The 26264-nt window shown below is 35.6% G+C and overlaps 1 protein-coding gene and 1 non-coding gene across 2 annotated transcripts in view; one reads left to right on the top strand and one right to left on the bottom strand.

Moving 5' to 3' along the window:
• LOC125225733 (endochitinase) overlaps nt 1-18376 on the top strand; it is a 34354-nt gene extending 15978 nt beyond the window's left edge. Inside the window, exons 2-11 of the mRNA XM_048129578.1 lie at nt 1760-1824; nt 3382-3551; nt 5106-5271; nt 12821-13043; nt 13414-13537; nt 14133-14330; nt 14791-15087; nt 15528-15758; nt 16174-16248; nt 17338-18376. Coding sequence (XP_047985535.1) covers nt 1767-1824; nt 3382-3551; nt 5106-5271; nt 12821-13043; nt 13414-13537; nt 14133-14330; nt 14791-15087; nt 15528-15758; nt 16174-16248; nt 17338-17460 — 1665 coding nt within the window. The 5' untranslated portion in view covers nt 1760-1766 and the 3' untranslated portion in view covers nt 17461-18376. The remainder of the gene's footprint in view (nt 1-1759; nt 1825-3381; nt 3552-5105; nt 5272-12820; nt 13044-13413; nt 13538-14132; nt 14331-14790; nt 15088-15527; nt 15759-16173; nt 16249-17337) is intronic.
• A 4795-nt stretch (nt 18377-23171) lies between these two features.
• Nucleotides 23172-23243, bottom strand: Trnap-agg. The gene has a single exon. It is a non-coding gene; the product is annotated as a tRNA-Pro (tRNA).
• Between the last annotated feature and the right edge of the window lie 3021 nt (nt 23244-26264).

Below are 26264 nucleotides of genomic sequence, written 5' to 3'. Positions count from 1 at the left end.
ATATGTTTACGTTTGCAATAAGTATAAGCAAAATGGAAAAAATTGTAAGCGATAACGCAAGGAAGTACTTTTTACCCTACCGACCATAGCGTCGAGATACTGGCTATGTGGGTTATATGAAGTTTCCCCAGTATAAATATTTATATAGGTAAAATACATACATATTCGTACCTACTACCTACGCTGTGGTCGCTGTGTAACAATTCTACAATCATTGCAAGAATTTCTTTTAAAACAATAGTAATAATTTTTAGGTACAGTCAGCCAAAAAACAGTGTAAGGTTCTTGGCTGACCGTACAGCAAATAGATCAGTTACAATGGCCCTCCAGTCGAGAATTGCCCCGCTTTACCAAAGAAACCTACGGATCCAAATGAAAATCTTATTTTTTGTAAAGGTTTCAATAAGAATACTTTTATTACGCGGGCGAAGCCGCGGGTAAAAGCTAGTATGTATATAGAATTCTTTACTAAGTAACACTTCTCGACCGACCGTATAATATTGTTTTCCCCTCACTAGCTCGGAAACACGTGTTTTGTCCTTTAATACCAGCGGGTAAAAACGCATTTTATCCACTAGTGGGTAAAGTAATTTGACCTTGAATAAAGTCAAATTAACTGCTTTAAAATTGATAAAAGTAGGTGAATCTACTAATAAAGACGATTTACCACCTGTGGAACTTCTGGAAACAGTGATAAACGCATTTTTTGCGTTGTAGTTTCCTCGCTATAGTGAGGGGAAAAGTTTTGTGTTGCATTTGGGTGCAAATGTATTTTACTTCTCGTGTATTGAAAAACTCGGCAAGTTCAGGATTCTATTCTCGAACCACTCGCTTCGCTCGTGGTTCAACTATAGAATCCTTTCACTTGCTCGTTTTTCAATTCCACACTCGGCGTTAAAATACAACTTTGCCCCCTTAACAAATAACTATTCTGACTCTCCCAATTTGGTTCACGATATACATAATTATTTTTGATTGCAATAAATGTGTCAATTTTAAATGTGGCATCACTACCGATTACTCTACGTACAATTACGTAGTTGAAGAAAATAACATTTTAAAATTACCTTACCTACTTAATAAAGTTTCTATTAAGCAGAAAGATTAGATAGATTCTGTCCGAAGACTGCTCAAAGACCGTAGCAGTAAGACAAAAACAACACACTTATTAAAATAATTGTTGTAATAGTATAATATGTTAAGAATGTGCCTATATATACACATTCCTAGACTTGTTTTTAATTTAATTACTAGTCATCTTGATTGCAAATGTTGAGCAAAACATAGCATCCTTTGATAAGGTAACTATTTAATATGGTATATAACAATTTACTTATTACCTATATCTACCCAATATTGCCGTGCTAATTTTCCGAGCATAATATATAAGCATATTAATTATATAACCTCATAACTGAGGCTGTGAAATTTAATCAAATTATTCACTATCATAAGCTCATGCGTATGACGAAATATGCTCTATTAACTTTATAAAGGTATATTTATTAGGATAAAAAAGATTAGTTTACACTTAATTGTGATTTATTAGCGAGCTTTACGTTACTTTGTGTCCGACAGATAGGTTCACATATTTAGTTATGAGGATTAGTTTGTCGGTGTTTTTGAATCAGTGAATGAATTCTATTTAATTTTATATTACTAACATACCTCTATATCCGAAAACAGTCCAGAGGTCCTTTAAAATTGTTTACAAAATGTCTTGTCAATACAAACAAGTACTTATTGCATTTGGTTTCAGGTGCAAGATGCGTGCGATCCTAGCGTCGTTGGCCTTCCTGGCGGCCGCAATGACTGCGGTAGAATGTAAGTTGGCACTAACTACCTACTAACATCAATTTGCTACATATATGAATATATTGAGGAATATAATTTGGTACATAATTATGTAACTTGGTAACCCAACAGCGGACTTTTACCGCTTTTACGCAATTTTTTCAATTTTGTAATTGATGACCCTTTTAGGGTGGTAAATTAGAAAATTAAAAAAGTTTTAGAAACAATGTTTTTGAGCGATAACTTTGGAAGCTATTACAGAAAAAGACATTAAATTATCTACTTCCCCCTTAGCTCGTAAAGTACTGGGCATAAAATTTTGAAATATGTAAAGAAAATAGTAGTATGTACCTATAGTAAAGTTTATGATTTTATGGATAATAAGTTTATGGTCAAACGGGAGTAGGACTTAAGAAAAAAAACATTGGTAAATTGTGTGATGTACGAAACGGAACTCTCAAGATGCCAGCCCGACTCGCTCTAGGGTTGTTTTAATTGTTATGTCTATAATATATATTTTACATGGAAGACGCCAGTAGTTATCCCAATCCCAAACATATTTGACCCAAATAAGTAAGCTTTACCGGAATAAAGCTGTGGTGATAACTCCGGGCAGTAATGCGCCCGGGTCCAGCGAAGGCAGTTTACTTATTGAACCGTCGGTTTATCGTCGCTACCCATAAAAAGGGTCATTGAATGCATTAAAACAACGCATGGCCCGGTTTTGGTGATTAAAACAACATGAAATCGAAAAAGCTCACGAACTTTTTTGGAATAACCTGGATAACCCAACGGTTTTACCACACGCGCAAGAAAACATCCATCGTTCTAAAACTGTACTAAAAACTCATATTTAAGTAGGTATATCATACTAGCTTTTGCCCGCGGCTTCGCTCGCGTTAGAAAGAGACAAAACGTAGCCTATGTCACTCTCCATCCCTTCAAGTATCTCCATTTAAGAAATCACGATAATTCGTCGCTTCGATTTGCCGTGAAAGACGGACAAACAAACAGACACACACACTTTTATAATATTAGTATGGATTATCATTTGAATCATTTCCTAAGTTTCTAAACAAAGGGGTAATTCCTTCAATTCAGAGTAACAAATTAATTAGTCGAAATTACAGTACTTACCTACCTATTTATACATTTTATTTCGTAGGTAACATGCTTATCTGTAAAACATGATGTTAGTAACAGGGGTTTGACCGCTTTACTCGGAAATATAATTATTTAGCTTAATTACTTACGATGAATTTTGCATTCGAGCTAAGAATTTATTTTAACCGTATGTAAAACCGAATTTTATTTTATAATTGTTGTTCCTCGTAAATTCACCAACCGTTTTGTCCATTGGGTGTCGTAGAAGTCGACTGTAGGATTTATGGTTCAATAGCGGTGTCAGATAGCTACCTGTCAGTGCAATACCAATCACAATTTTATTTTTATTTTTTTCAACCCCTTAAGTGGCATTGAAACATGAGCAGTTCCACGTGCTTTGTCTACCGTTTTTGTAAGCACAGGCGTGAGTTTATGTACCTATGTGCACGTGTATATATTGTTGTTTCATGGTGCATATACCAGCGGATGGCAGAGCGCGCATCGTGTGCTACTTCAGCAACTGGGCGGTGTACCGGCCCGGCGTCGGCCGCTACGGCATCGAGGACATCCCCGTGGACCTGTGCACGCACATCATCTACTCCTTCATCGGCGTCACCGAGAACTCGCACGAGGTGCTCGTCATCGACCCTGAGGTAACATTCAAACTATTCAAAGCTACTTGTCTGAACTCATCGTCCTCCTTGCGTTATCCCGGCATTTGCCATGGCTCATGGGAGCCTGGGGTCCGCTTTGACAACTAATCCCAAGATTTAGCGTAGGCACTAGTTTTAAGAAAGCGACTGCCACCTGACCTTCCAACCCTGTGGTAACTAGGCCTTATTGGTATTAGTCCGGTTTCCTCACGATGTTTTCCTTCACCGAAAAGCGACTGGCAAATATCAAAAATGACATTTCGCTAATTGATACGAGCCGGGGTTCGAACCCGTGACCTCCGGATTGAAAGTCGCATGCTCTTACCTGTAGACCATCAGCACTTGTTCAGCTACTTAGTCTGATCTGAATTTATCGTCATTTTAAATTTAACAATTAATAGACTTTATTTTTCAACAACTTAAAATCTTAAATAGTTTTTATTAACTGTCAATTAAATTATAATCTAAATTTTATTTATCAATAACCATTAAAACATATAAAAACACTTAAATTAAAATCTTACAAAGAAAATAAAACTAAATTATAACTAAATCACACTACCTACTTAAAAATAAGCTTATAATAAATAATACTAAAGAAATAATTAGAAAATAATAAAAATAAAAGAACCCAATTATAAAAAGAAAAAAACCATCTAACAAATCCGCCTGCGGCATGGTGCCCATTATGCTGGCGGCATTTCCTCGCCGTATCGCCAGTGCGATACGTTGCGAGAAATACGCGCCAGCTCTAGGGTCTCCAGTAGAGTCGATAAGCCGAGCCGACAGAGCTCCCACAAAGGCTTTCATGTCGGCCGACCAAGGACCCAGTGTCTCCATAGCAAGAGCCGCAAACTCGTAGTCCTTAAGCAAGGACGAGTATTTGCGGCGCTTGAGAATCTGGGCCTGGTCAGCCGCACCACCGGCCTGAGTGCGAGTCGCCTGGATATGGGACTGCGCGAAGGTATCTACGCAAGTAGCGTCCCATACCAGGGCTCTGCCTAGTTTCCACGGCACTAAAGTGGCCCCGTCGGGACGCTTGCCATCGTCCCTTACCATACCTGTGGGTTCGAGAACTGCAGGCACAGAGGCGGTGGCAAGCGAGCGACGGACCAAATCATTAATGGTGCCATGGCGAAACAGGCGACCGGCGCTTTTGCTGCATGAAAGTCCATGTCGGCCCAGCTCATCGACATTTTTGCCGCAGGAGCACTTGTCTTGTGAGGGATACATATTTTGGACCCAAGCCTTAAGCATATAGCTATTCTCAAGCTACTTGGGTCCAAAACAGTGCCAATCTGTCGCGATGGAAGTGCCCGAAGCCAGTGGCCGGACTCGTATATATCGTCATTAACACTCGTAGTTTCTCGGTGTAGAACCTCCTTTTTCCGTTCAGCTAATTCAGTATTATTATCCTGATTGGTGGTTGGATCAGTTGGATGTCATGCTTAAATTTATATCATATTTGTTTAAGACATGTAATATCAATCTATTTAACAAGTAGGTTAAATAGGTTGTTAAGACGTGTTTGAAAAACCTTTCGTGAATTCCCAGGTGGACGTTATCCAGACAGGGTTCCGAAACTTCACATCGCTGCGCAAGTCCCACCCCAACGTGAAGTTCATGGTGGCCGTTGGCGGCTGGGCCGAGGGCGGCTCCAAGTACTCGCAGATGGTCGCGCAGACCAGCTCGCGGTTGACTTTTGTGAGGAGCGTGGTTGGTAAGTTCGGAACAAAGTGTTAGTTAATAGGTTAGGTCGCACCTCACATTCAGTTAGTTACTTCTTACTTAGCTATACTTAATTACTCGAAAGAGATAGGTATGGTGGACAGCCTGATGGCGCCCCTTCTTCCTTATCACCTACCGCCTACGGCCTGGACGCTGCGGCGCACAGTTTGGGAGCCCTTGCTCTAGTAAACTTTATGAAGAGTGGTCTGATTTTTTTATATGCAATTATTATTTTATGTCTTGAAGTAAAAATTACATTTAAAATATTGAATCATCAAGAAGTTGTCCGTGGCGGTTGCGGCAGTCTTGCTTGTAAATTTTGAAAGACGAAAGTCAAAGTTAATGATAGTAATGATTACTTGGCGAATATTCTCCTTTAATTTTGCTGTGTTTGCCGTATTATTGGAGTATACTTTACTCTTCAAGTAACTCCACAAAAATAAGTTTTCGAGAGTTAATTGGCTCGAGAGGCCAGGCAATAAGAGTATCAATCCGCATTGATATCAATAACGGTCATAAGAACGATTGTTTTCAAAAAAAGGTTCAGATTTGCTTGTTTTTATTTTAACTGACACCATAATTATACCTCTGCAAACATTTTATAATTAACGAAAGAGGTCCAGACGAAGAGAGAATTTATTTAAGTATCACAGGCCCACCCTTTACTTAGGATTTTTGACTGCCCGACTCGACTGATATACGGATAATTTCAATAAGCATTTATTCTGATAGGAAACGTAAACTTGACTGAATATTCACACAGAATTCACAAAGTTTCAATATTTATTAAACCCACAAACTGTACGTACCTGTCTTGACATATATACGTACATAAATAAGTGGTGATTCGTGACGTGGAAATAGCTAGAGCGTACATGTATTTTATCTTGCCCTGCCGGCGTATCATGCTGCCAATTTTATCACTTATCCACGTGGATAAGACATCTGTCACTCTCACACTAACATACTTGCTAAAGCGTGACGGATGCTTTATCCACGTGGATAAGTGATAAAATTGGCAGCATGATACGCCGGCTGAATCAAATTAAACAGACTTCATGTCGGTTACCCTTGTAAGCAACACATGAACCCTTCTGTAAAACTCTACACAAAGTGAATATTATGAAGCTTACAGCAAATTTCTAAATCTGAAATTAAATAAGTAGTATAATACTACGGCACACAAAGGATGATATCCTTTGTGTTTAATTTAACGAGTTCCTTAATGAGGTAGGTACCTATATTATTATTTGGTTCAGTCATGTTCGTATAAAATAGCATGTGACATTACACAAACTTATATGACACCATTGAGGTATAATGTACTAGAGAGGACACGGCGAACAAAAAGTTTGCGCCACGAACATAAGTCCAGTGGACTTATGTTGCCTCAGTCAGTCTCTGCGCGTGGTGGGAGAAGGTTGTCTCTGACTGCACACAAATAAAATGAAAAAATGCCTTCCTGTGCTATAAGATACTGTTGAAGCCATACGAGAAAATCTAATAAAAGTGACGGTGTCACATTTCATCGGTTAGTAGACAAGCTATTTTAATCTAACTTAATTTAAGTAATTATTCTAATGAAGGGACGGGCTCCTTAAACACGAAGCTATGGCCGCCATTTTGACAACTGGAATCATAGATGAATCGCGCAGACATGACATGTAGGTATTAAGGTATAATAATTGTGATCATATTCTGTTTTCAATATATAATATAAAAATATTTATTTCAATTTATAGTTTTGAATATTACACGGTTCTAATACGAATTTTAGTCGATAATATTATACAATAAGCATGATTTTGAATTATTTCTGAATTCTCATTATTGACGAAAAATAGTGACACCAAAACTGAAATAGTATTTAATGCGACCGGTGTTTAGGGAGGTAAAACAAGGTGAATGGCGCGATTATTATTCTGAGCGACAGAAACTTAGAAAACTAATTTTATTCAAGGGAAATTAAAATTTATGAAAAAAACAATTACGTATGTTTATTTCACTGAGTAGAAATTAAATATAACACAATGTATAATAGTGCTAAAAGTAAACTACTTAGTATTTCACACACAAAATATAAAACAAAGGTCTACACTAAAGTGTCGCGTCTATGTGGTCAAGTCTTACTCTATGACACGGTTCGCTTCACGCGCATGCGCCTCGCGCTGCCGCCGCTGCCGGTCGGCGCACAGAATATGTTCGAGTTGTCATTTCTAGTACGTAGTACATAGTAGTTCAATGCACATAAATAACTAATATCCAGTTGCGGCTACGTGTACACATGTACGCTCAGTCCGTATGCAGCTTTATTATTATTATTTGCTAATGCACAGGCAGCTTAAAGCTGATACGTGCACGTCAATGTCCTGATGCACTTGTGTTTTGTCCATTCAATAAATATTTGTCTGTTTTTAAAAGAGTTCACTGTAGGTGCACTGATTACGGTTTATATGTGGTTTATATGTGGGCATTTAAAAAAATTGGGACTCACAGAATTTTAAAAAAAAAGTTAAATCGCATATCAGTTTTGCAACGATAATTAAGCATCGAATTTCAATAAAAACACGTTTTTGTTTTAATTATGTAAATTATACTAAGCTATAATCTAAATTGAAAACGTGAAAAAAGTTTAGTTTTAAATACAGATTTCAAGCTTGATTGTCGTTACAAAACTAACAGCGATTTATGTTTTTTGTTAACAACTCACGCTAATTGAGTATTTGAGTCATAAATTTAAAAAAAAATGCCTATGTAAACCCGTGTCACTTCTATACTACAACTTCTAATCTTTGCACTCTATGCAGGGCTCATCATCGCGACCGAAAGGTCGTAAGGGCCGAGTAAAATCGTAGCGCTTGCGACGTTACGGAAGCAGGCCATTGGTTCACACCCCGCCCCCTCAACCCGCCTTCAGCTTACAGGCTGTGACCATTGAGGTATAATGTACTAGAGAGGACACGGCGAACAAAAAGTTTTGCGCCACGAACATAAGTCCAGTGGACTTATGTTGCCTCAGTCAGTCTCTGCGCGTAGTGGGAGGAGGTTGTCTCTGACTGCACACAAATAAAATGAAAAAATGCCTTCCTGTGCTATAAGATACTGTTGAAGTTATACGAGAAAATCTAATAAAAGTGACTGTGTCACATTTCATCGGTTAGTAGACAAGCTATTTTGATCTAACTTAATTTAAGTAATTATTATAAGTTCAGTTCAGTTTTTAAAATTAAATGGCTTCAGTCCATTGGGACTATTTCGCCAGTGTCAAGGTGATATGAGCTAATATTAGTAATTTTTGTACAGTAAGTACGACATTGTACGGTGTCTTAGCACTTGTAAATTGATAGCTAGATTTTACAAGAGCACGTGGACTACCGGCCGTTTACGACAAAAAAGAGGCTAAACGCGTTTCGAGAACAATTCTTCATCAGCTTCTCACTACACCATTAGTTTACTGCATAATAAGCTATCAATATTACACTTTAAACAACATTAATGAGTAAAAGAAAAATAAATTATTCACGACACGAAACCGCTAAGATGGCGTCCCAACCGGAAGTCTAATTATTATAATGAAGGGACGGGCTCCTTAAACGCGATGCTATGGCCGCCATTTTGACAACTGGAATCATAGATTTAATTTAACTGGCAAAAACAGATGTTAAGAAGCACATAATTATGTTGTTTATTGTCAAGACATTAAGTACATTTTAAAATGTGGATAGCGAATCCTGTTTCCTCCGTGATACAGTTTAATACTAGTACGGGGAACAGATGCAGCTTACTACACTTAGTTATTTAAATTACTGTAGGTAGGTATTTATTTACCTTCTGTTTATAAAGCATTTTAATATTGCACCTTATTAATCTTATTATAGCAAATCAGGGGCTGTGATCGAGCGGCTCATAAATGTATGTATAACCTCGTCCTGCCCAATGTGCTTAATTTAGGACATATTATATTTTTGGAGTCACGCATACTGTGTATGCAGGGGCAAAACGAGGATATACCTATTATGTTTCTGTAATTATAATCATAATATAATACTACTAAATACATAGCTAATAAACTATACCTATCTATAAGATAAGTAACTTTATGGTTACCTAAACTAGCCTCAATAGTAAACATATACCTAGTGTAATTGTTTGTAAGCAATTATGTATCCTTGATTTTGAATAAATAAATTTTATTATTATTTATTATATTATAGATGAATCGCGCAGACATGACATGTAGATAATAAGGTATAATAATTGTGATCATATTCTGTTTTCAATACATAATATAAAAATATTTATTTCAATTTATAGTTTTGAATATTACACGGTTCTAATACGAATTTTAGTCGATAATATTATACAATAAGCATGATTTTGAATTATTTCTGAATTATAATTCTCATTATTGACGAAAAATAGTGACACCAAAACTGAAATAGTATTTAATGCAACCGGTGTTTAAGGGAGGTAAAACAAGGTGAATGGCGCGATTATTATTCTGAGTGACAGAAACTTACAAAACTAATTTTATTCAAAGGAAATTAAAATTTATGAAAAAAACAAATACTTATTTTTATTTCACTGAGTAGAAATTAAATATAACACAATGTATAATATTGCTAAAAGTAAACTACTTAGTATTTCACACGCAAAGTATAAAACAAAGGTCTACAACTCTACACTAAAAGTGTCGCGTCTAGGTGGTCAAGTCTTACTCTATGACACGGTTCGCTTCACGCGCATGCGCCTCGCGCTGCCGTCGCTGCCGGTCGGCGCACAGAATATGTTCGAGTTGTCATTTCTAGTACGTAGTACATAGTAGTTCAATGTATGACACAAAGGTTTAAAAACTTCATAAAACAGTATATTTGAGTTAAGAATTTCATAACGATTTGATGAATTATTGCGGTCAGTGGCTTAATTGCTTGAGGATTAAATCGGGTTAATAGGGTATTGTATTAAACCTTTTCACACCTCATGCTCGACAAAGTCGGATTATATGTCATTAGAACTTCACGGAAAGCATGACATTATATCCCTTGTCAACAACCGTGATATAATGTTGTATGAAAATTCATTATTACACACGGCGCAATAATGTAATTGCCAAATAATTGCACCTTATTGCTATGACGATAAAGTCTAATTTCGTTAAGCCGTAATGCCCGCGGCGGGCATGGCCAACTCGATTTTCAAAAACCGAAGCCGCGACCGACTCGATTTTCATTTGACGCACGATCTTCATTTGTTGAAATGCTGTCAGAAACGAGTTGTGACAAGTTGCGGCGGTATCATTTTATAGCTCCATTTCAAGAATTTGCTGTTTTTTCTTGTCTCGCATAAGGTGAGAAAAGTAGAGTATATACCTCGGGAATAAAACTGTTTTTGTCTTGGGCGCTTGAATCCCTCACTGCACTCAGGACTCAGTCTTCTATAACTCCCTCGCTACGCTCGGGAGTAAAACTGGGAGTCCTTCGTTACGTTCAGGATTCAATGTCGCGCCCGTGACATAAAACAGTGTTTTATTCCCTTGGTGTATACTGTATAATCTACTATTAAGACGACCAAACGATTACGCGAGTAGGTATGCTAATCGTGTTGTTGTTTATTGACTCTGCACCATGGAGAGATTCCTTTCATTAGTATTCTGGTACACGAGGTTTTTTGATGAACATTTAACTCCGAAGTTCGTCCGTTAAAGATTCGTTGGGATTGATAATGAAATAATATCTATATAAACACTTACGTCTATTAAGCTACGAATTGTTTTACACCTTCTTCAGTTAAACCGTAGATATGTGATAAAGACTTGCTCATATTAAGAATATTTTTTCTTAAAGAACATTTCATTGTGTGTGTTATCATAAATTACGTAGGAATTACTTACATAAACTATTCCTCGCGGAAATATTTATGTAACGCTAAGCGCTTACAAAGAAATACATTTTTCCGGATGCCGGCAGAGGCGACAATATGCGAAAAGAAAATGTACCCCGTGCCTTGTTACATTCTCCATCTATTCCAGTTAACATTGTTATTGAATGTGAGGATATTGCGATCTTCTAAAACCGGACACAGACACTTCATAACACAACATTTTGCAAATATCTAGAGAACAAAGACGCAAACCATCGTGCATAGCGTTCGTCAACAAGTGTTTGTGGACTATGTTGTTTATTTATTTAATAAGTGAATAACAGTTTTCATCTTTAAATCAATAATGTTAAAAGTACTTACTTCTAGGTATATGAGAACCCTTACACTTTTCCTACAGAAACTCATTTAATAGGAAGGGTGAGGGCAAGCCGCAGGCGTGATTAAAAATATATAAAACCCACCATGAACCTACAATTCTATGGACGGATAACTCCGAAGAAAAACCTGTGATTCCATCATCCACATTGATAGCTTTGTCTATGACCTCATCCACTAATCTCCCGTCAGTCGGATCGAGGCGCCCATGGCGAAAACATCTCCAGAAAAATAAGAAAATATGCCTACATGCGTTGTCAAATTGTGTAAAAATGACAACAATCGAAAAAAAAATACGAAGCAACTTTTCATGCGTAAATTAATACTTTATCACGTTATCATGCGTAAAATCACAATATTAATTGTTCATAATCGTAAACCAACAAACTGCAAAACAAGAGTGTGACCAGTATTTTTTTTAAATAGTGTTTGCACACGGCGCACTGAGTCATTATTATTTGTTAAAAACAAGATATTTCTAAGTTTCAAGTAAAATAATTAATTTTTGATAAATTAAGTGAAGAATTGATTTTCTTTTGACCTGAATTATAATTATTTAGATTTTAAATCGTGTTTGCACATCGCAAACCGTCTGCCATTGCTGGCTTGAAAGGTCGCCACCAAGCCATAAAATAAAATTTAAAAAAAACGTCCGCCGTTGTTGGGTCACAGCCGGTCTTCAGTAAGACTCCCTCTGTTCTATTACTACTCTGTGAAACCCACATAAACATTCTCATCACGATTGTGCCACGGCAGCGGGAATTTTTATATTGTTCTACGTTAGCCCGTTTGCTTTGACTCGACTCGAATAAATGTCATATTCCAGAGATATATCATGCTCTGCGGGTATAAGCCGTGGTCTACACGTTGACGCTCAGGCACCTTTTGACGATTTCAAATATGATTTGTGCTCACGAGCACAAGATAGCGTATTTATCTGATGTCATAGGTATTATGTTCTTCGTCGCTTTTATTCGGATCAAGAAGAAATGTATAAATGTTATAACAAGAAAATTGCTTAATTTACACGAGAATGAAACTTATTTTTGTTACAGTTTATTATTTTTGTAGAAAATGTATGTTTTTCTCAGAGGAGACCACACACTAGGAAATTTATATTTATTTCTTCTAAAATTCTGTAATAACCAGATTAAGAAAAATTTGCCTATTACCTTACCTACCTCTAATAGATAAACACATATAGGCAAATGAATTAAATGGTCTAGAACAGCTTTCCCAGAGCTGTATTTCTAAATGTAGGATTATAATCACGAGTACTGTTATAGACTTCCTGAACAAGTACTCGTTCGACGGTCTGGACCTGGACTGGGAGTACCCCGGCGCGGCGGACCGCGGCGGCTCGTTCTCGGACAAGGACCGCTTCCTGTACCTGGTGCAGGAGCTGCGCCGCGCCTTCCTGCGCGCCGGTAAGGGCTGGGAGCTCACCGCCGCCGTGCCGCTCGCCAACTTCCGCCTCATGGAGGGCTACCACGTGCCCGATCTGTGCCAGTGAGTATTCACTACCTACACTTTTTCGTTATCTCTTATTTCTCTGCGTACTCTAAAGTATTTAACGTCAACCGAGATAATTGCGTCCTTTCGCAATCCTCTAAGTTTGAAGTATGTCGACCTAATAATGGTTAATGTAGACTATAATGGTTCTCACATTTTCCGTTTATAAAATATCTTCAAAAGACGCATTTACAGCACAAAACAAATTAATCCCGGCGCATCTTACAATTACAATATCAACATCTACTTAAATATTAATAAATCGAATCTAATTGTCTGTAGTATGAATATTATAATTCTGACGGATGAAATTCAATCACGTTTCCATACTCAAATTGCAATAAAACGTGATAATTCTTTATCGAAGGGAGTTGGACGCGATTCATGTGATGTCATACGATCTCCGCGGCAACTGGGCCGGCTTCGCTGATGTGCACTCCCCCTTGTACCGGCGTCCGCATGACCAATGGGCGTATGAAAAACTCAATGTGGTAAGCTATTGTGAATATTGTAATATAAACTTGCAATTTGAAACGTTTTCATTTGTTGGTTTGGTTGGTTTCAGTACGAGTAAGTATCCTGCGAGTCTTTAATATACACGTGTAAACCGTATCTTTATTTTATGATAAATGTAGCAGCTCAACTTTGCTGGCATAAAAGAGTAGGCGTCACAATACATTAGCTACACCTAAGAAGTTGCGAGTTGGGACGCCACGCCGAACATTTCACTCACCTGAATGTGAGTGTGGGTGCGAAAAATGATAATAACATTTTCCTTGACATATAAGTACATATCATAATTCATCACATTGGATGAAACGTACATGTATAAAAATAATTCTAAACATTCAATAATACATTTGGGAAAGAATCTTGCCTACCAACTGATATGTGATGTTCCGTGTTTTTTATTTGTATAGGAAAAAACTCCGAACGGGAAATCATACAGAATAGTATCGTAAATACAGTGAGCTTATAGAGGAGACATTTAAAATACACATACCTAAATCGGTAATTTAAAGAAGAAATCTCAGAAAGAGTCTGAAATGGCAAGCAAATCTAAACTAGGTACATATATAATTCCAGAATGACGGACTGAACCTGTGGGAAGAAAAAGGCTGTCCGTCCAACAAGCTGGTGGTCGGCATCCCGTTCTACGGGCGGTCGTTCACGCTGTCGGCCGGCAACAACAACTACCACCTCGGCACCTACATCAACAAGGAGGCCGGCGGCGGCGACCCCGCGTCCTACACTAACGCCACTGGATTCTGGGCCTATTATGAGGTAAACACTTAACAGCGTTAAACAAAACAAAAAAATTACAAATCATAAAATTACCCAAAAAGGTCTGGAAAAATGTATTATCCCAACTGAGGGGGGACTGAAATCTTCTCGAGGCTGAGGCGTAGGGTTAGAGCCGGCGTAGCTTTATTTGACGTTCGCGCATTGTAATATGCCTACTTGAAAAATAAATATTTCATTTTCATTATATCGCTCTTTAGTATTAAGACCACCTATCACAGTTTAATTTAGTGTGCTACTTATAATACAAAATATTAATGAAAATATTCGTTTGTTGTTCGAGAAGTATTAAATAAATTCTAATTAACACAAGTCAAATTATATTCTATAGAACCCTTGCCACTTGCCTTGCTTGGGCCTTGGTCACTTTTTCTTTCATATGTGTAATTTATTTCGGTTTTAAAGTATTAAATACTTACGCAAATATTAAATATTCTTTTAGATTTGCACGGAAGTAGACGCTAAAGATTCAGGCTGGACAAAAAAATGGGATGAAGCCGGCAAATGCCCCTACGCTTACAAGGGCACCCAGTGGGTGGGCTACGAAGACCCTCGCAGTGTGGAGATCAAGATGAACTGGATCAAGGAGAAGGGCTATCTCGGCGCCATGACTTGGGCTATTGACATGGACGACTTCAAGGGGCTTTGCGGTGACGAGAACCCTTTGATGAAGCTTTTGCATAAACACATGAGCTCTTACACTGTGCCACCTCCTCGCACCGGGCATACTACACCTACAGTAAGAATTCTATTTAGTAATTTTGTAATCCATACTAATCCATACTAATATTATAAATGGGAAAGAGTGTGTGTCTGTTTGTTTGTCCGTCTTTCATGACAAAACGGAGCGAGGAATTGACGTGATTTTTCAAGTGGAAATAGTTGAAGGGATGGAGAGTGACATAGGCTACTTTTTGTCTCTTTCTAACCCCCCACTTCCCTAATATGGGGGGTGAAAGTTTGTATGGAGCATTCCGCAATTTTCGAATTTAACGCGAGCGGAGCCGTGGGCAAAAGCTAGTAGTGATAGTGTATAAAAGACATTCAGTAGCTCTTATTTTCCGAAGTTGACAGAGCGATATGTTATAACTTTAATAAAATATTACCTTTTGTCTGTTTGCCAATGATAATCCAAAGTTCTGAGGTATCAGAATAATGAATACAAACAACTTTCCGCAGCCGGAATGGGCCCGGCCGCCATCAACCGCCGCGAACCCGGCCGAAGGCGCCCCCGTCCCCACAACAACAACCGCAAGACCCACGCCGGCCAAGCCCGCGAGCACCGTGCGGCCTGTGTCGCGGCCTGTCACCACTGCTACTCCCGCCACCACCACGGCCGCACCTGTCAAGGAACCCGAAACTCCAGCAATCATCAGCCCGGAGACACCAGATGTCGAAGAACCTCCTACGGTAAATCATGCTACAATTTCTGGTGCCGATTTCTGAATTTCGAGCGTTTGAAAATCTGTGCAATGTGCATACCTAGTTAACGGGGAAATGATGTTTTTGAAAAACAAATACAAGCAATAAAATTGGGAATATAGTAGTATAGTAGAATCTATTACTTATATGACTTCGCAGAAATGTAATACAGTAATATTATTCAACGTATATTCCGTTACAATTACAATAATATTCGAAATAGAGCGGTCGGTCGGATTTCTAATAACAAACCTAGTTTTTAGTTTGATAACGCTTTTATAAATCCAGTCAAGCGAAAAAATATGGCTGCTTAAAAGTAATAACTCGTATAATTTTTAGTAAATAGCAAAAAAAAGTATATTTAATATGACATAAATAAATAAATAAATGTTGAATATTCCAGGATAATGAAGTTGACAATCATAATGTGTGCGACAATGAAGAGGACTACATTCCGGACAAGAAGAAGTGTGATAAGGTACGTAACATTTCTTGTACTATTTCAACAAACGAAAAGAAGTAACAGATTTTTTTTATTACAAAACCTAAATAATATTTTGTGTTATTAAATTAATATTGAAGTTTAATTAACGTATAGTTACTAAGAAATAGCACCTTAAGAGGGCTTTCGTGTTAAAAATAGTGAAATCGCAACCGAGCGCTCGATCATACCGTGTGTGGTATCAAATTAAAGGGCTTTGCGAGTAGTTTATAAATATATATCACATTATAGGACTTTTTCTATTTGGTCTAACAAAATATGAGAAAATGTCCAAAAGTGGTAATAATTGTACCGGTGAAGGCTCGTTTTCAAAAAATTGGCAAAAATCAATAATAGCAATTTATAATATTAATTTAGTACAAAACTTACTTCGATGTGATGTAGATTTTCAAAGAAATTGTCACTTAATTTTAGGTAATTTCTGAAAAAAATTGAATTCGCCTTAGGCTAGTTTACTCTTTTTCAAAAACTTAAAATAAAAATCTAGTCTGAAATGATTGTGGTACAGGATATACGAATTATAAATTTACCCGTTTTAATATTCAAAATTGTCCAAATTTTACAAATAAGATCGACTGATTCAGCTCTATACGTGCGTTTTTCTAAACGTGCATTAGAGAAAAATTCATAATTAATTTAGTGAGTTAGTTTTCAAAAATCCAGTCTTATAAAAACATTTTACATTCTTTTGTCGTTTTTTTTTTGAAAGCAGCCTTAAAGCCTTTTAATTACCTAATACCTAACTTACAGTGTATCACGAAAAACATACATAAGTACATATGTTATGTTATGCCTAATTATTAGGTAAAGGAGAGTGCTACAATGAAATGGATATTTTAATATAATCACCGGTGAAAAAATAAATTGAGGTGAAATTCAATCTTTAGTCACAAAGTCTGGCTACTCGAAGTGTTGACTTTATTAATTTTATTTTCAGCATAATTTAAAATAGTGAATATAAAATTGTCAATGTCAAGTATAATCGAATGAATATCAAATTTAAAATTCCGAGGGAGAAACGAACCCTACCACAAAAACCCTAACTACTACAACTATGTTTTTCAGTACTGGCGGTGTGTGAACGGCGAGGGCGTGCAGTTCACGTGCCAGCCGGGCACGGTGTTCAACGTGAAGCTGAACGTGTGCGACTGGCCCGACAGCGCCAACCGAAACGACTGCCAGCCCTGAAATACAACTACCCGCGTGACACCAATTACAACTAACTGGAATTAGCACTTAAGCCTCCGCCACACATGAGCGTTTTGAGAGCGTGGCGTGAGCTGGGCGCGATGAAAGCGTACCGCCAGCGCCGCGCCCCGCTCACGCCATGTGTGGCGGAGGCTTTAGTCTGAAATTAGACCTCAAAATTGCAAGGGGTTAAGCTCAGAATATAAACTATTCTTGTTTGTAGTAATTGAAATTAAGTGGCATTTCTAGACATTAGATTAAGAAATAGAAATACATTCATGTCCTCCGAGGACTGAATAAACTAAGCTTAATCATGAGCAAACCTTTTCAAATATAATATGTTGTTACAAAACAAAAAGTTAGAATGCTGATAACGTACTGATTTTTTCCTGTGATTTACAAAACTGATACTGCCAATTAATTAATGAGATTTTATTATCACGACTGAAACCTCTAAATCCCATTTAGTATTTATGTTTCGTGAAAGTGGTGTTTAATCATGGCTAATTTAAACAATGTTGTCGTCAATTTATCTGATTAGCGTAATTTATTTGGCGGATAGGCCCATTGTTTTCCTTTGTTATTTTTGTGCGACTGAATTCTGGCACGAAATCACCCTTGAAATATGCGAGAATTGTTATTTAGATGTAAGTTTAAGTTAGGTCGTAAAGGTTTCGTATAATATTGTCGTATTTCGTTTGTACTTCTGAAACTTAATACGCTAATGTTATCTATTATTAGTAGGTAAAATTTAGAAACATAAATAAGTACTTACTCGATTATGTGAATACTCAAATTTTATAGGGATTCACCTTTGTCTTTCCGATGTGTTCAAAAGAGATAATTAATTACATTTAAGTTTTACAATATTTATTAAATGAAACTTATCATAAAATAAACATTATGAAATGGCGTATTTGTGATTTTTTTTATTCATTCCTATTCTGGGTTGAGTAGGCCACTAATACTCATTTGAAAGTGTTTTTTGTGTCTAATTCTTATACAATTTATAGTCAAATTATTACAGTTTTGGCCGGAGTGATAGCGTAGCGTAGGTTAAGGGTCTAAGTTTTTTTCACCTTTACGTTGGTCACACTGAGAAAGCTACTAGCTTAATTTATATTAATTATTACAGATGTTTGAATTGTGTCTGTGTTGTCTTTGTGTGATGTTATACCTATTACATAGTAACTAACTGAATGGAACGCCTCGTAATTTGAATTTGCTCGCTTGGTTTATCGTTAAATATAATCAAATGTGTTGCTTTTAACCAAACACAGGCGCCTAATACGTGAAAAACGTTAAGTACTATTTGTGAGTGTGTCTAAACACACTATCTAGTACTTAACTTACTAATAAAACGTCCCACTTTCGGTTACCATTAAGGCGAGATTTACTTGTATCTTTATATGAATAAACTGATAATTAAAGCGGCTTTATAGCATCAAAATATTATAATGATGACTGATCGTGATCAATAAATGTTGCCACGACCAAAGATAAGAGTTGTCTAAGCATATTTTTTCAGTGAATATAACATATATTTATTCCTTAATAAGATAAAATATGACCCTGAGCAAATACTTTAGCATTGGTTAATGGTCGTGGCCTTTTATGGTTGGTGGTTGAAATCAGTTGAATTATTCCACTTAAACAGATCTCTAAATGTAGCCACTAATCTTATCTTAAGAATCGTAATATATTTACTGCATGCTAATTATATTATTTGATATTTTATTCAAAGGTATAAAAAACACAAAAAATGTGCGTTGTTCTCTAATTAACTGAATGAGAAATTATGTAGTCTACGTCCAGACTCGTCTCGACTCCTCGTTATAATAACTAACTGTCTAGTTAGTTAACTGTAAACTTAGAAAGGAAAAAAAAACTTTAACATATTCTTTGACCTTTCCTTACGTTTATTAAAAGAAGCGGATCCTCTTGGCGTGCACGAGAGTCAGAAATAAAGTCTCATCAACTTAGAGCGATATGTCGTGTATTTTGTCCGCACTTTAGTAAAGTAATACACCCTGTCAGTCGACTCACGCATACCCACTATACCCAGTGGGCCGTTCCATGAGCTCGAATCACATGATATTTATTTGAGATTCATACAAGTGACCTTGACATTTTGTCAGAAGGATTAATTTCGCAATAGAGATATTCATGCCGAGTCAAGAAATGGAAAAAGTTTACTTCTTCAAAGAATGAATGATTTCAAAAGATTCTCAGTATGTACACAATATTAATTAAAGAAAAATAAGTAACCATAGAGTGCAAACAAAAAAAAAACAAAAAAATTATGATAGAAAAAGGAAGACATGTTCTGGTTCACGATTCTATTTTACCCTGTATATTAGAAGAGAAGTAATTTAATTAATAGTTATTTGTTTTACAAGGGGGCAAAGTAGTGGTTTAATCGCACGTGCCAATATTGATACCCGAGCAAGCGAAAGATTCCAAAATTGAACCGCGAGCGTAGCGAGTGGTTTAAAAAGTGGAATCTTGACCGTTGCGAGGTACTTTGTCACCGCGTGAAACACAAAATTTTTCACCACACCAACACGAACAAAATATACTGACTATAAAACATCAAAATAAATGAAATACATCAATTTATTCAATATGTATGATTCAAAATCATCATTTATAGGTAAAATCTAGCAGCCAGATTAAGACATAGAGTTAAAATTCGTATGAAATTACTTTGCCCCCTTGTGGATCAAATGCAATTTTGCTATCTGTTTTCGAATAGCAAAGAAAGCCTTTACCAGTTGGTGTGGTGAAAAATAATTTTTAATTTGATAACTTATAAATTTATGACTTTTATTTTATGAGGTCATTCCTGTCTATACAATTTTAAAGTCTTGAATAATGCAAAAAATCCGACAAGCATTATTATGTATTTATGTATGTAGGTATTATATCTACACACTTGTAATTGTTATCTAAAATTTACATCGAAATAAATATTATCTGTACGATTTAAATTGTGAGACATATCATTAGAAGACAAATTTACAGATTATGGTTCGTTGCCCTAACCTAGGTAACCTTTGCCATTATGAATGTCATGCATGACTCTTAGTCATACTTGTTATGGAGAATTTTTGACCAAAAGCTGCACTTTTAGATGGAAGCAAGCCGCTTTGCATGGTGATAGTAAACATCATAGTAAACAATTTTTTCCGAGGATATCGAAATTTCATCCCTTAGGAAGCCGAGCACAGCGAGGTGTTTTATGAAAATGAAAAAAAATCTATCTTTTTATCATATGGTCCGATTTTGACAAATCGTATCTCAAATGAAAGATATTGATTAGTGAAACTTAAAAAAAAATTAAAAAAAAAATATTGTTCAGAAAAAGTAACAAAAAAATTGAAAAATGTAAATTTACGTATCGCATTAAACAACTTCAAAGAATGAATGACAAAATGTAGAATATCGATATACGAGTTTTTTTATATCAAAGACAGATAAATTCATAATTGAAAACTAAAAACCGCATCGAAATCGGATCAGTAGTTTTTAAGGTACAAGTTGCCAAAGTTGGAAAAGTTTAGTTTATATGATCACTTTGCAATTCTTTTGCCAGAAAGTCAGAAATAATCTATTTTTCTTAGACATAAAAGTACACAGTGACAGTACACATCAAAATAAAAGTTTTTTTCTCGAAGATGTCATAATTTAAGCCCTTAGAAGGACGAGCGTAGTGAGGACTATTAAAAACTGTTAAAAAAAATTCTATTATTTTTGTGCTTTGTCCGATTTTGACAAAAAATGTGTCAATTGAAAGGTATTGTTTAATGTAATCGAAAAAAAAATTAAAAAAAAAATTGCTAAAAACGTGTAAGAAAAAATTAAAAAAACCTTAAATTTTCGTATCACGCTGAATAACTGCTAAGAACGACAGATAAGATATACAATGTCGATATATGAGTTTTTAAAATCAAAGACAAATAAATTCATAATTATAAACTGAAAACCGAATCGAAATCGGATCAGTAGTTTTTAAGATACAAGTTGCCAAAGTTGGCTTAGTTTGTTTATATGGTCGCTTTTAAATTATTCAGCCGAAAAGTCAGAAATAATATATTTTTCTTACAGCTAAGAGTATGCATTGATAGAAGACATCATAATAAATGATTTTCGCTGAGGATATAAAAATTTCATCCCTTAGGAATCCGAGCGTAGCGAGGTCTGCAACGAAAAACAACAAAAAACCAAGTTTTTTTTTATGTTACATAAATTAATTTCTTTCAATTGACACACGTTTTCTAAAAATCAGACCACCCAAAAAAAAAACTTGTTTTTTTGTTGTTTTTCGTTGCAGACCTCGCTACGCTCGGATTCCTAAGGGATGAAATTTTTATATCCTCAGCGAAAATCATTTATTATGATGTCTTCTATCAATGCATACTCTTAGCTGTAAGAAAAATATATTATTTCTGACTTTTTGGCTGAATAATTTAAAAGCGACCATATAAACAAACTAAGCCAACTTTGGCCACTTGTCTCTTAAAAACTACTGATCCGATTTCGATTCGGTTTTCAGTTTATAATTATGAATTTATTTGTCTTTCATTTTAAAAACTCAGGTATCGACATTGTATATCTTATCTGTCGTTCTTAGCAGTTATTCAGCGTGATACGAAAATTTAAGTTTTTTTTAATTTTTTCTTACACGTTTTTTTTTTGTTTGCAATTTTTTTTTTAATTTTTTTTTCGATTACATTAAACAATACCTTTCAATTGACACATTTTTTGTCAAAATCGGACAAAGCACAAAAATAATAGAATTTTTTTTAACAGTTTTTAATAGTCCTCACTACGCTCGTCCTTCTAAGGGCTTAAATTATGATATCCTCGAGAAAAAAACTTTTATTTTGATGTGTACTGTCACTGTGTACTTTTATGTCTAAGAAAAATAGATTATTTCTGACTTTCTGGCAAAGGAATTGCAAAGTGATCATATAAACTAAACTTTTCCAACTTTGGCAACATGTACCTTAAAAACTACTGATCCGATTTCGATGCGGTTTTTAGTTTTCAATTATGAATTTATCTGTCTTTGATATAAAAAAACTCGTATATCGATATTCTACATTTTGTCATTCATTCTTTGAAGTTGTTTAATGCGATACGTAAATTTACATTTTTCAATTTTTTTGTTACTTTTTCTGAACAATATTTTTTTTTAATTTTTTTTTAAGTTTCACTAATCAATATCTTTCATTTGAGATATGATTTGTCAAAATCGGACCATATGATAAAAAGATAGAATTTTTTTCATTTTCATAAAACACCTCGCTGCGCTCGGCTTCCTAAGGGATGAAATTTCGATATCCTCGGAAAAAATCGTTAACTATGATGTCTACTATCACCATGCAAAGCGGCTTGCTTCCATCTAAAAGTGCAGCTTTTTTTTCATAACTAGTATGACTATCTGTATTATCTGAGAAAACAAAAGGAACATTTTGCTGAGCATTTCAACTAAAATTGATGTGTGGCATTATCCCACTCGCTCGAGGATATTTATACAAGGAAGATCGTAGCTTAATGATACTTATGTTGCTCAATTATCCCGCATATTTTTCCGGCTTACGGGGAACCATTAAATTATACAAATAAAAACGTTCAGATTTATCGCGGTTGAAAAATGAATCAAAATTAAAACGTGGGCGGAAGAAAGAAAAATAAAAATTATGTTTGGGCTCGTCCGGGATTTGAACCCGGGACCTCTCGCACCCTAAGCGAAAATCATACCCCTAGACCAACGAGCCGGTTGAAGATGTGGACGAAATAACCGAGTCGGTGAATGTGCGGCCCGCATACCTACCTTTCTATAATGATTGACTTCACGTTGCCGCTGCCGCTGTGCCGCTCGCGCGCCCCACATTTTTTTATCTCTTACAAATTGACACGTTGCCTTGTCGTCGTCGTGGAGCGTAATCTGCATAATAAATAATATGTGTACGTACCTTGTAGATATATTTTTTATGTTGAGAAAATAGTCTGAAAATGTTAATTAATTGAGGACAATTATTAAAATCAAATACGAAAACAATAGTTACATGCAATTGGTGTAATTAGTTTCATTATTTTCATCAAGTACTTTACAGTACATGCCTACTTTAATAACATCCTATACATTTTTGGGGAGATGTTATTAATACATAATTTAGGTTGTTCTTATTTTACAAAAAAATATTTTTTATTATTTTTTTGTTTCACATTGATATTGCCAAAATAAATAAATGAAGTGATATGTCATAATGAGAGCTCATGTGTGATATCATGGGTGTACAGTAATATAATACAAAATAAACATAAAATAAAGCACTTAAAATACATACAAGTAATAAAAATATGTGTACAATAAATAAGCTTATTAATTTGTTTCTCAATTTTACTTTCAACTTGTAATTTAATACGTAGGGACAGAATTAAAATGAGTTTCCAATAATAAATCTAATTTGCTTTTGTCTTCTTAGAAGTGAGGCCTACGAGTACCTACTTTGCTAAATGGACATCTCACTTTCGTTCATTCTAAAAATAATCTTCTGAAACCGATTCAAATTGTTCGATTATATACTACACCTACCGGAAATCGGAATATATGTGTAAAATATTATTAATGATGTCCTTCCAATAAAGGATATAAGTACCTGTCATGTTGATGTACCTTCTAAATTATTTAGGTATTATATAACTCACGGCTGTGTCGAAGGCATAGCTCAAATTTCTTAATTTTTTATTTTGTCGCACTTTTTTTAAGAAGGGGCAAAAACATGCCTTTCGAAAACTTTTGGAATATTTAAACTGGTTATGATAAAATAAAATAAAAGCTATCCGTTACCTGTACTGCTATTTATTATTATCAGAGATTGGACAACTGGGCGTCATTTTAACAACATAAGGTTCATTATTCCGAAAACGTCATACAAATGACGCCCAACTCTCCGATCTCTGATTATTATATCCACCTGAAAATCACCTCATTCGCTCTTATTTGTCAAATAAATTGTCAATCAGGTCATGCTGAATTCGAATCGAAATAAAAATAAACTCGTACCTACATATTTTCTGGTTTCCATGTCAAATTCCTAGGTTAGAGAATGCAAAATAATTAATTTTATTTCTTGAAAATTCTGAGAACTTTAAGAGAGAAAATTAAGGTTCTTAATTTATATGGAGAAACTTTTAATTCCCGGGTTTATTTAATTAGTTAAAAAGTCACGGAAGACTTAGCGGCTTAGCGAATACCTTAAACTTAAAGTGTTTATGCTGTTAATTTAGTTAAATACTTATTTTTATTTGTTTGAACCTACCGTCTGTTTATAATTATAATACATAGGAATGTAACGTATTTGTAAATTGTAACTCATATGGCGTTATAGACCCCGTAGGTTCGGGTTCTTCTCTCTATCTCTCACTGAACGGAAGATTGAGCGAAATATATGTGCATGTCCAAGATCGCTGGATTCGCGGATACCATGTTTTTTTGTAAATAAAACAGTAAAAACCAAATAGTTCCTAAATTCTAAATTCCCTCTGAATAAAAAATATAATAATATAATGTTTTAAAGTTAATTTCAGACCTAGGTTCTTGAATTTTTTGTATAGAACGAAAGACAAAAAAAGTAAAGATTCTAATTAATGCAGCTCAATAAGGCCGTAGTCATCATACAAATAGATACCTTTACCAAGAAGAACCCGGAACCATCAGCTTCACAGACAGGGCCATACACACTAGGCCAGACATCATAATGTAGAACGTCAAGAACGTAAAGGTCTTTAAGATTCCAGTTTTTTAGGTTTCAAACTTATTAGTCTTATTACGTTTAAGTTAGAACATCGATGACACAAACTCAATACCTACTTTATTTAAGATTTATGAGATCCAGTCCCCGTAGCCGAATGGCATTTCTGCGACGGGAAACGCCACCGAAACGCCGCAGAAATGTAGTCTGGCTCTGTCGCGCCAATATGCAAGAGCGATAGAGATAGATATAGCTACGAAAGAGATATTATCGTGAGCGTTTGTGCATTCGGCTACGCACACTGGTCTGAATAACTTCAAATGGGAATATATCTGACGAGTTCCTCTGGGGAAGTTTGACCGAGGGACACGTCGTGTGGGTGGGATCCACCTCATTACGAATTTGTCGCGGCGCCGAACTTCCTCAAATATTCTGCATTGGTTTGAAAAGAACCTATGAGTAGGTGCAACGAGGATGTCTATATATGATTCTTTGAGTTAATACACAGTATATTATGACGAGTTCAAAACGTAGGTGATACAGAAAGTTAAAAATGCACTGCGGAGACGTGTTTACCGTGGTAAGTTATTGTCGATGGTAAAACTTACTCGGAAAACAACTTTGATTACGTTATGTAGTAGGTAGTTAATTCTAATTGAAAATTGTATATTCATGGCCAAAATTAAGATCATTAACTATTGTTGACACACAATAATTCCTCCCGTTCCATGACTTAGGAACAAATATCTGTGATCATCTTACAAAAAAATGCCCTTACCAGGATTTGAACCCAGGACCATCGTCTTAGCAGGCATGGCCACTATCATAATATGATTGAGTACACCTGACTTAAAATATATATAATTACATACGATACATAGCTAAAAACGTTTATTTTGAAATGTATAAACTTAATATATACTTACTTATTTAGTACGAGACGTGACTTTAGTAAATTATCTTAATTAAAAATTCGACAGGTTTCTTTAAAAATTGCACAAGTGCTCAATCTCAACTCAACTTCAAGTTTGTGACATAAAG

The sequence above is a fragment of the Leguminivora glycinivorella genome, chromosome 1, assembly GCF_023078275.1.
Source record: "Leguminivora glycinivorella isolate SPB_JAAS2020 chromosome 1, LegGlyc_1.1, whole genome shotgun sequence".
NCBI lineage: Eukaryota > Metazoa > Arthropoda > Insecta > Lepidoptera > Tortricidae > Leguminivora > Leguminivora glycinivorella.
This window is presented reverse-complemented; position numbering and strand designations above follow the sequence as displayed.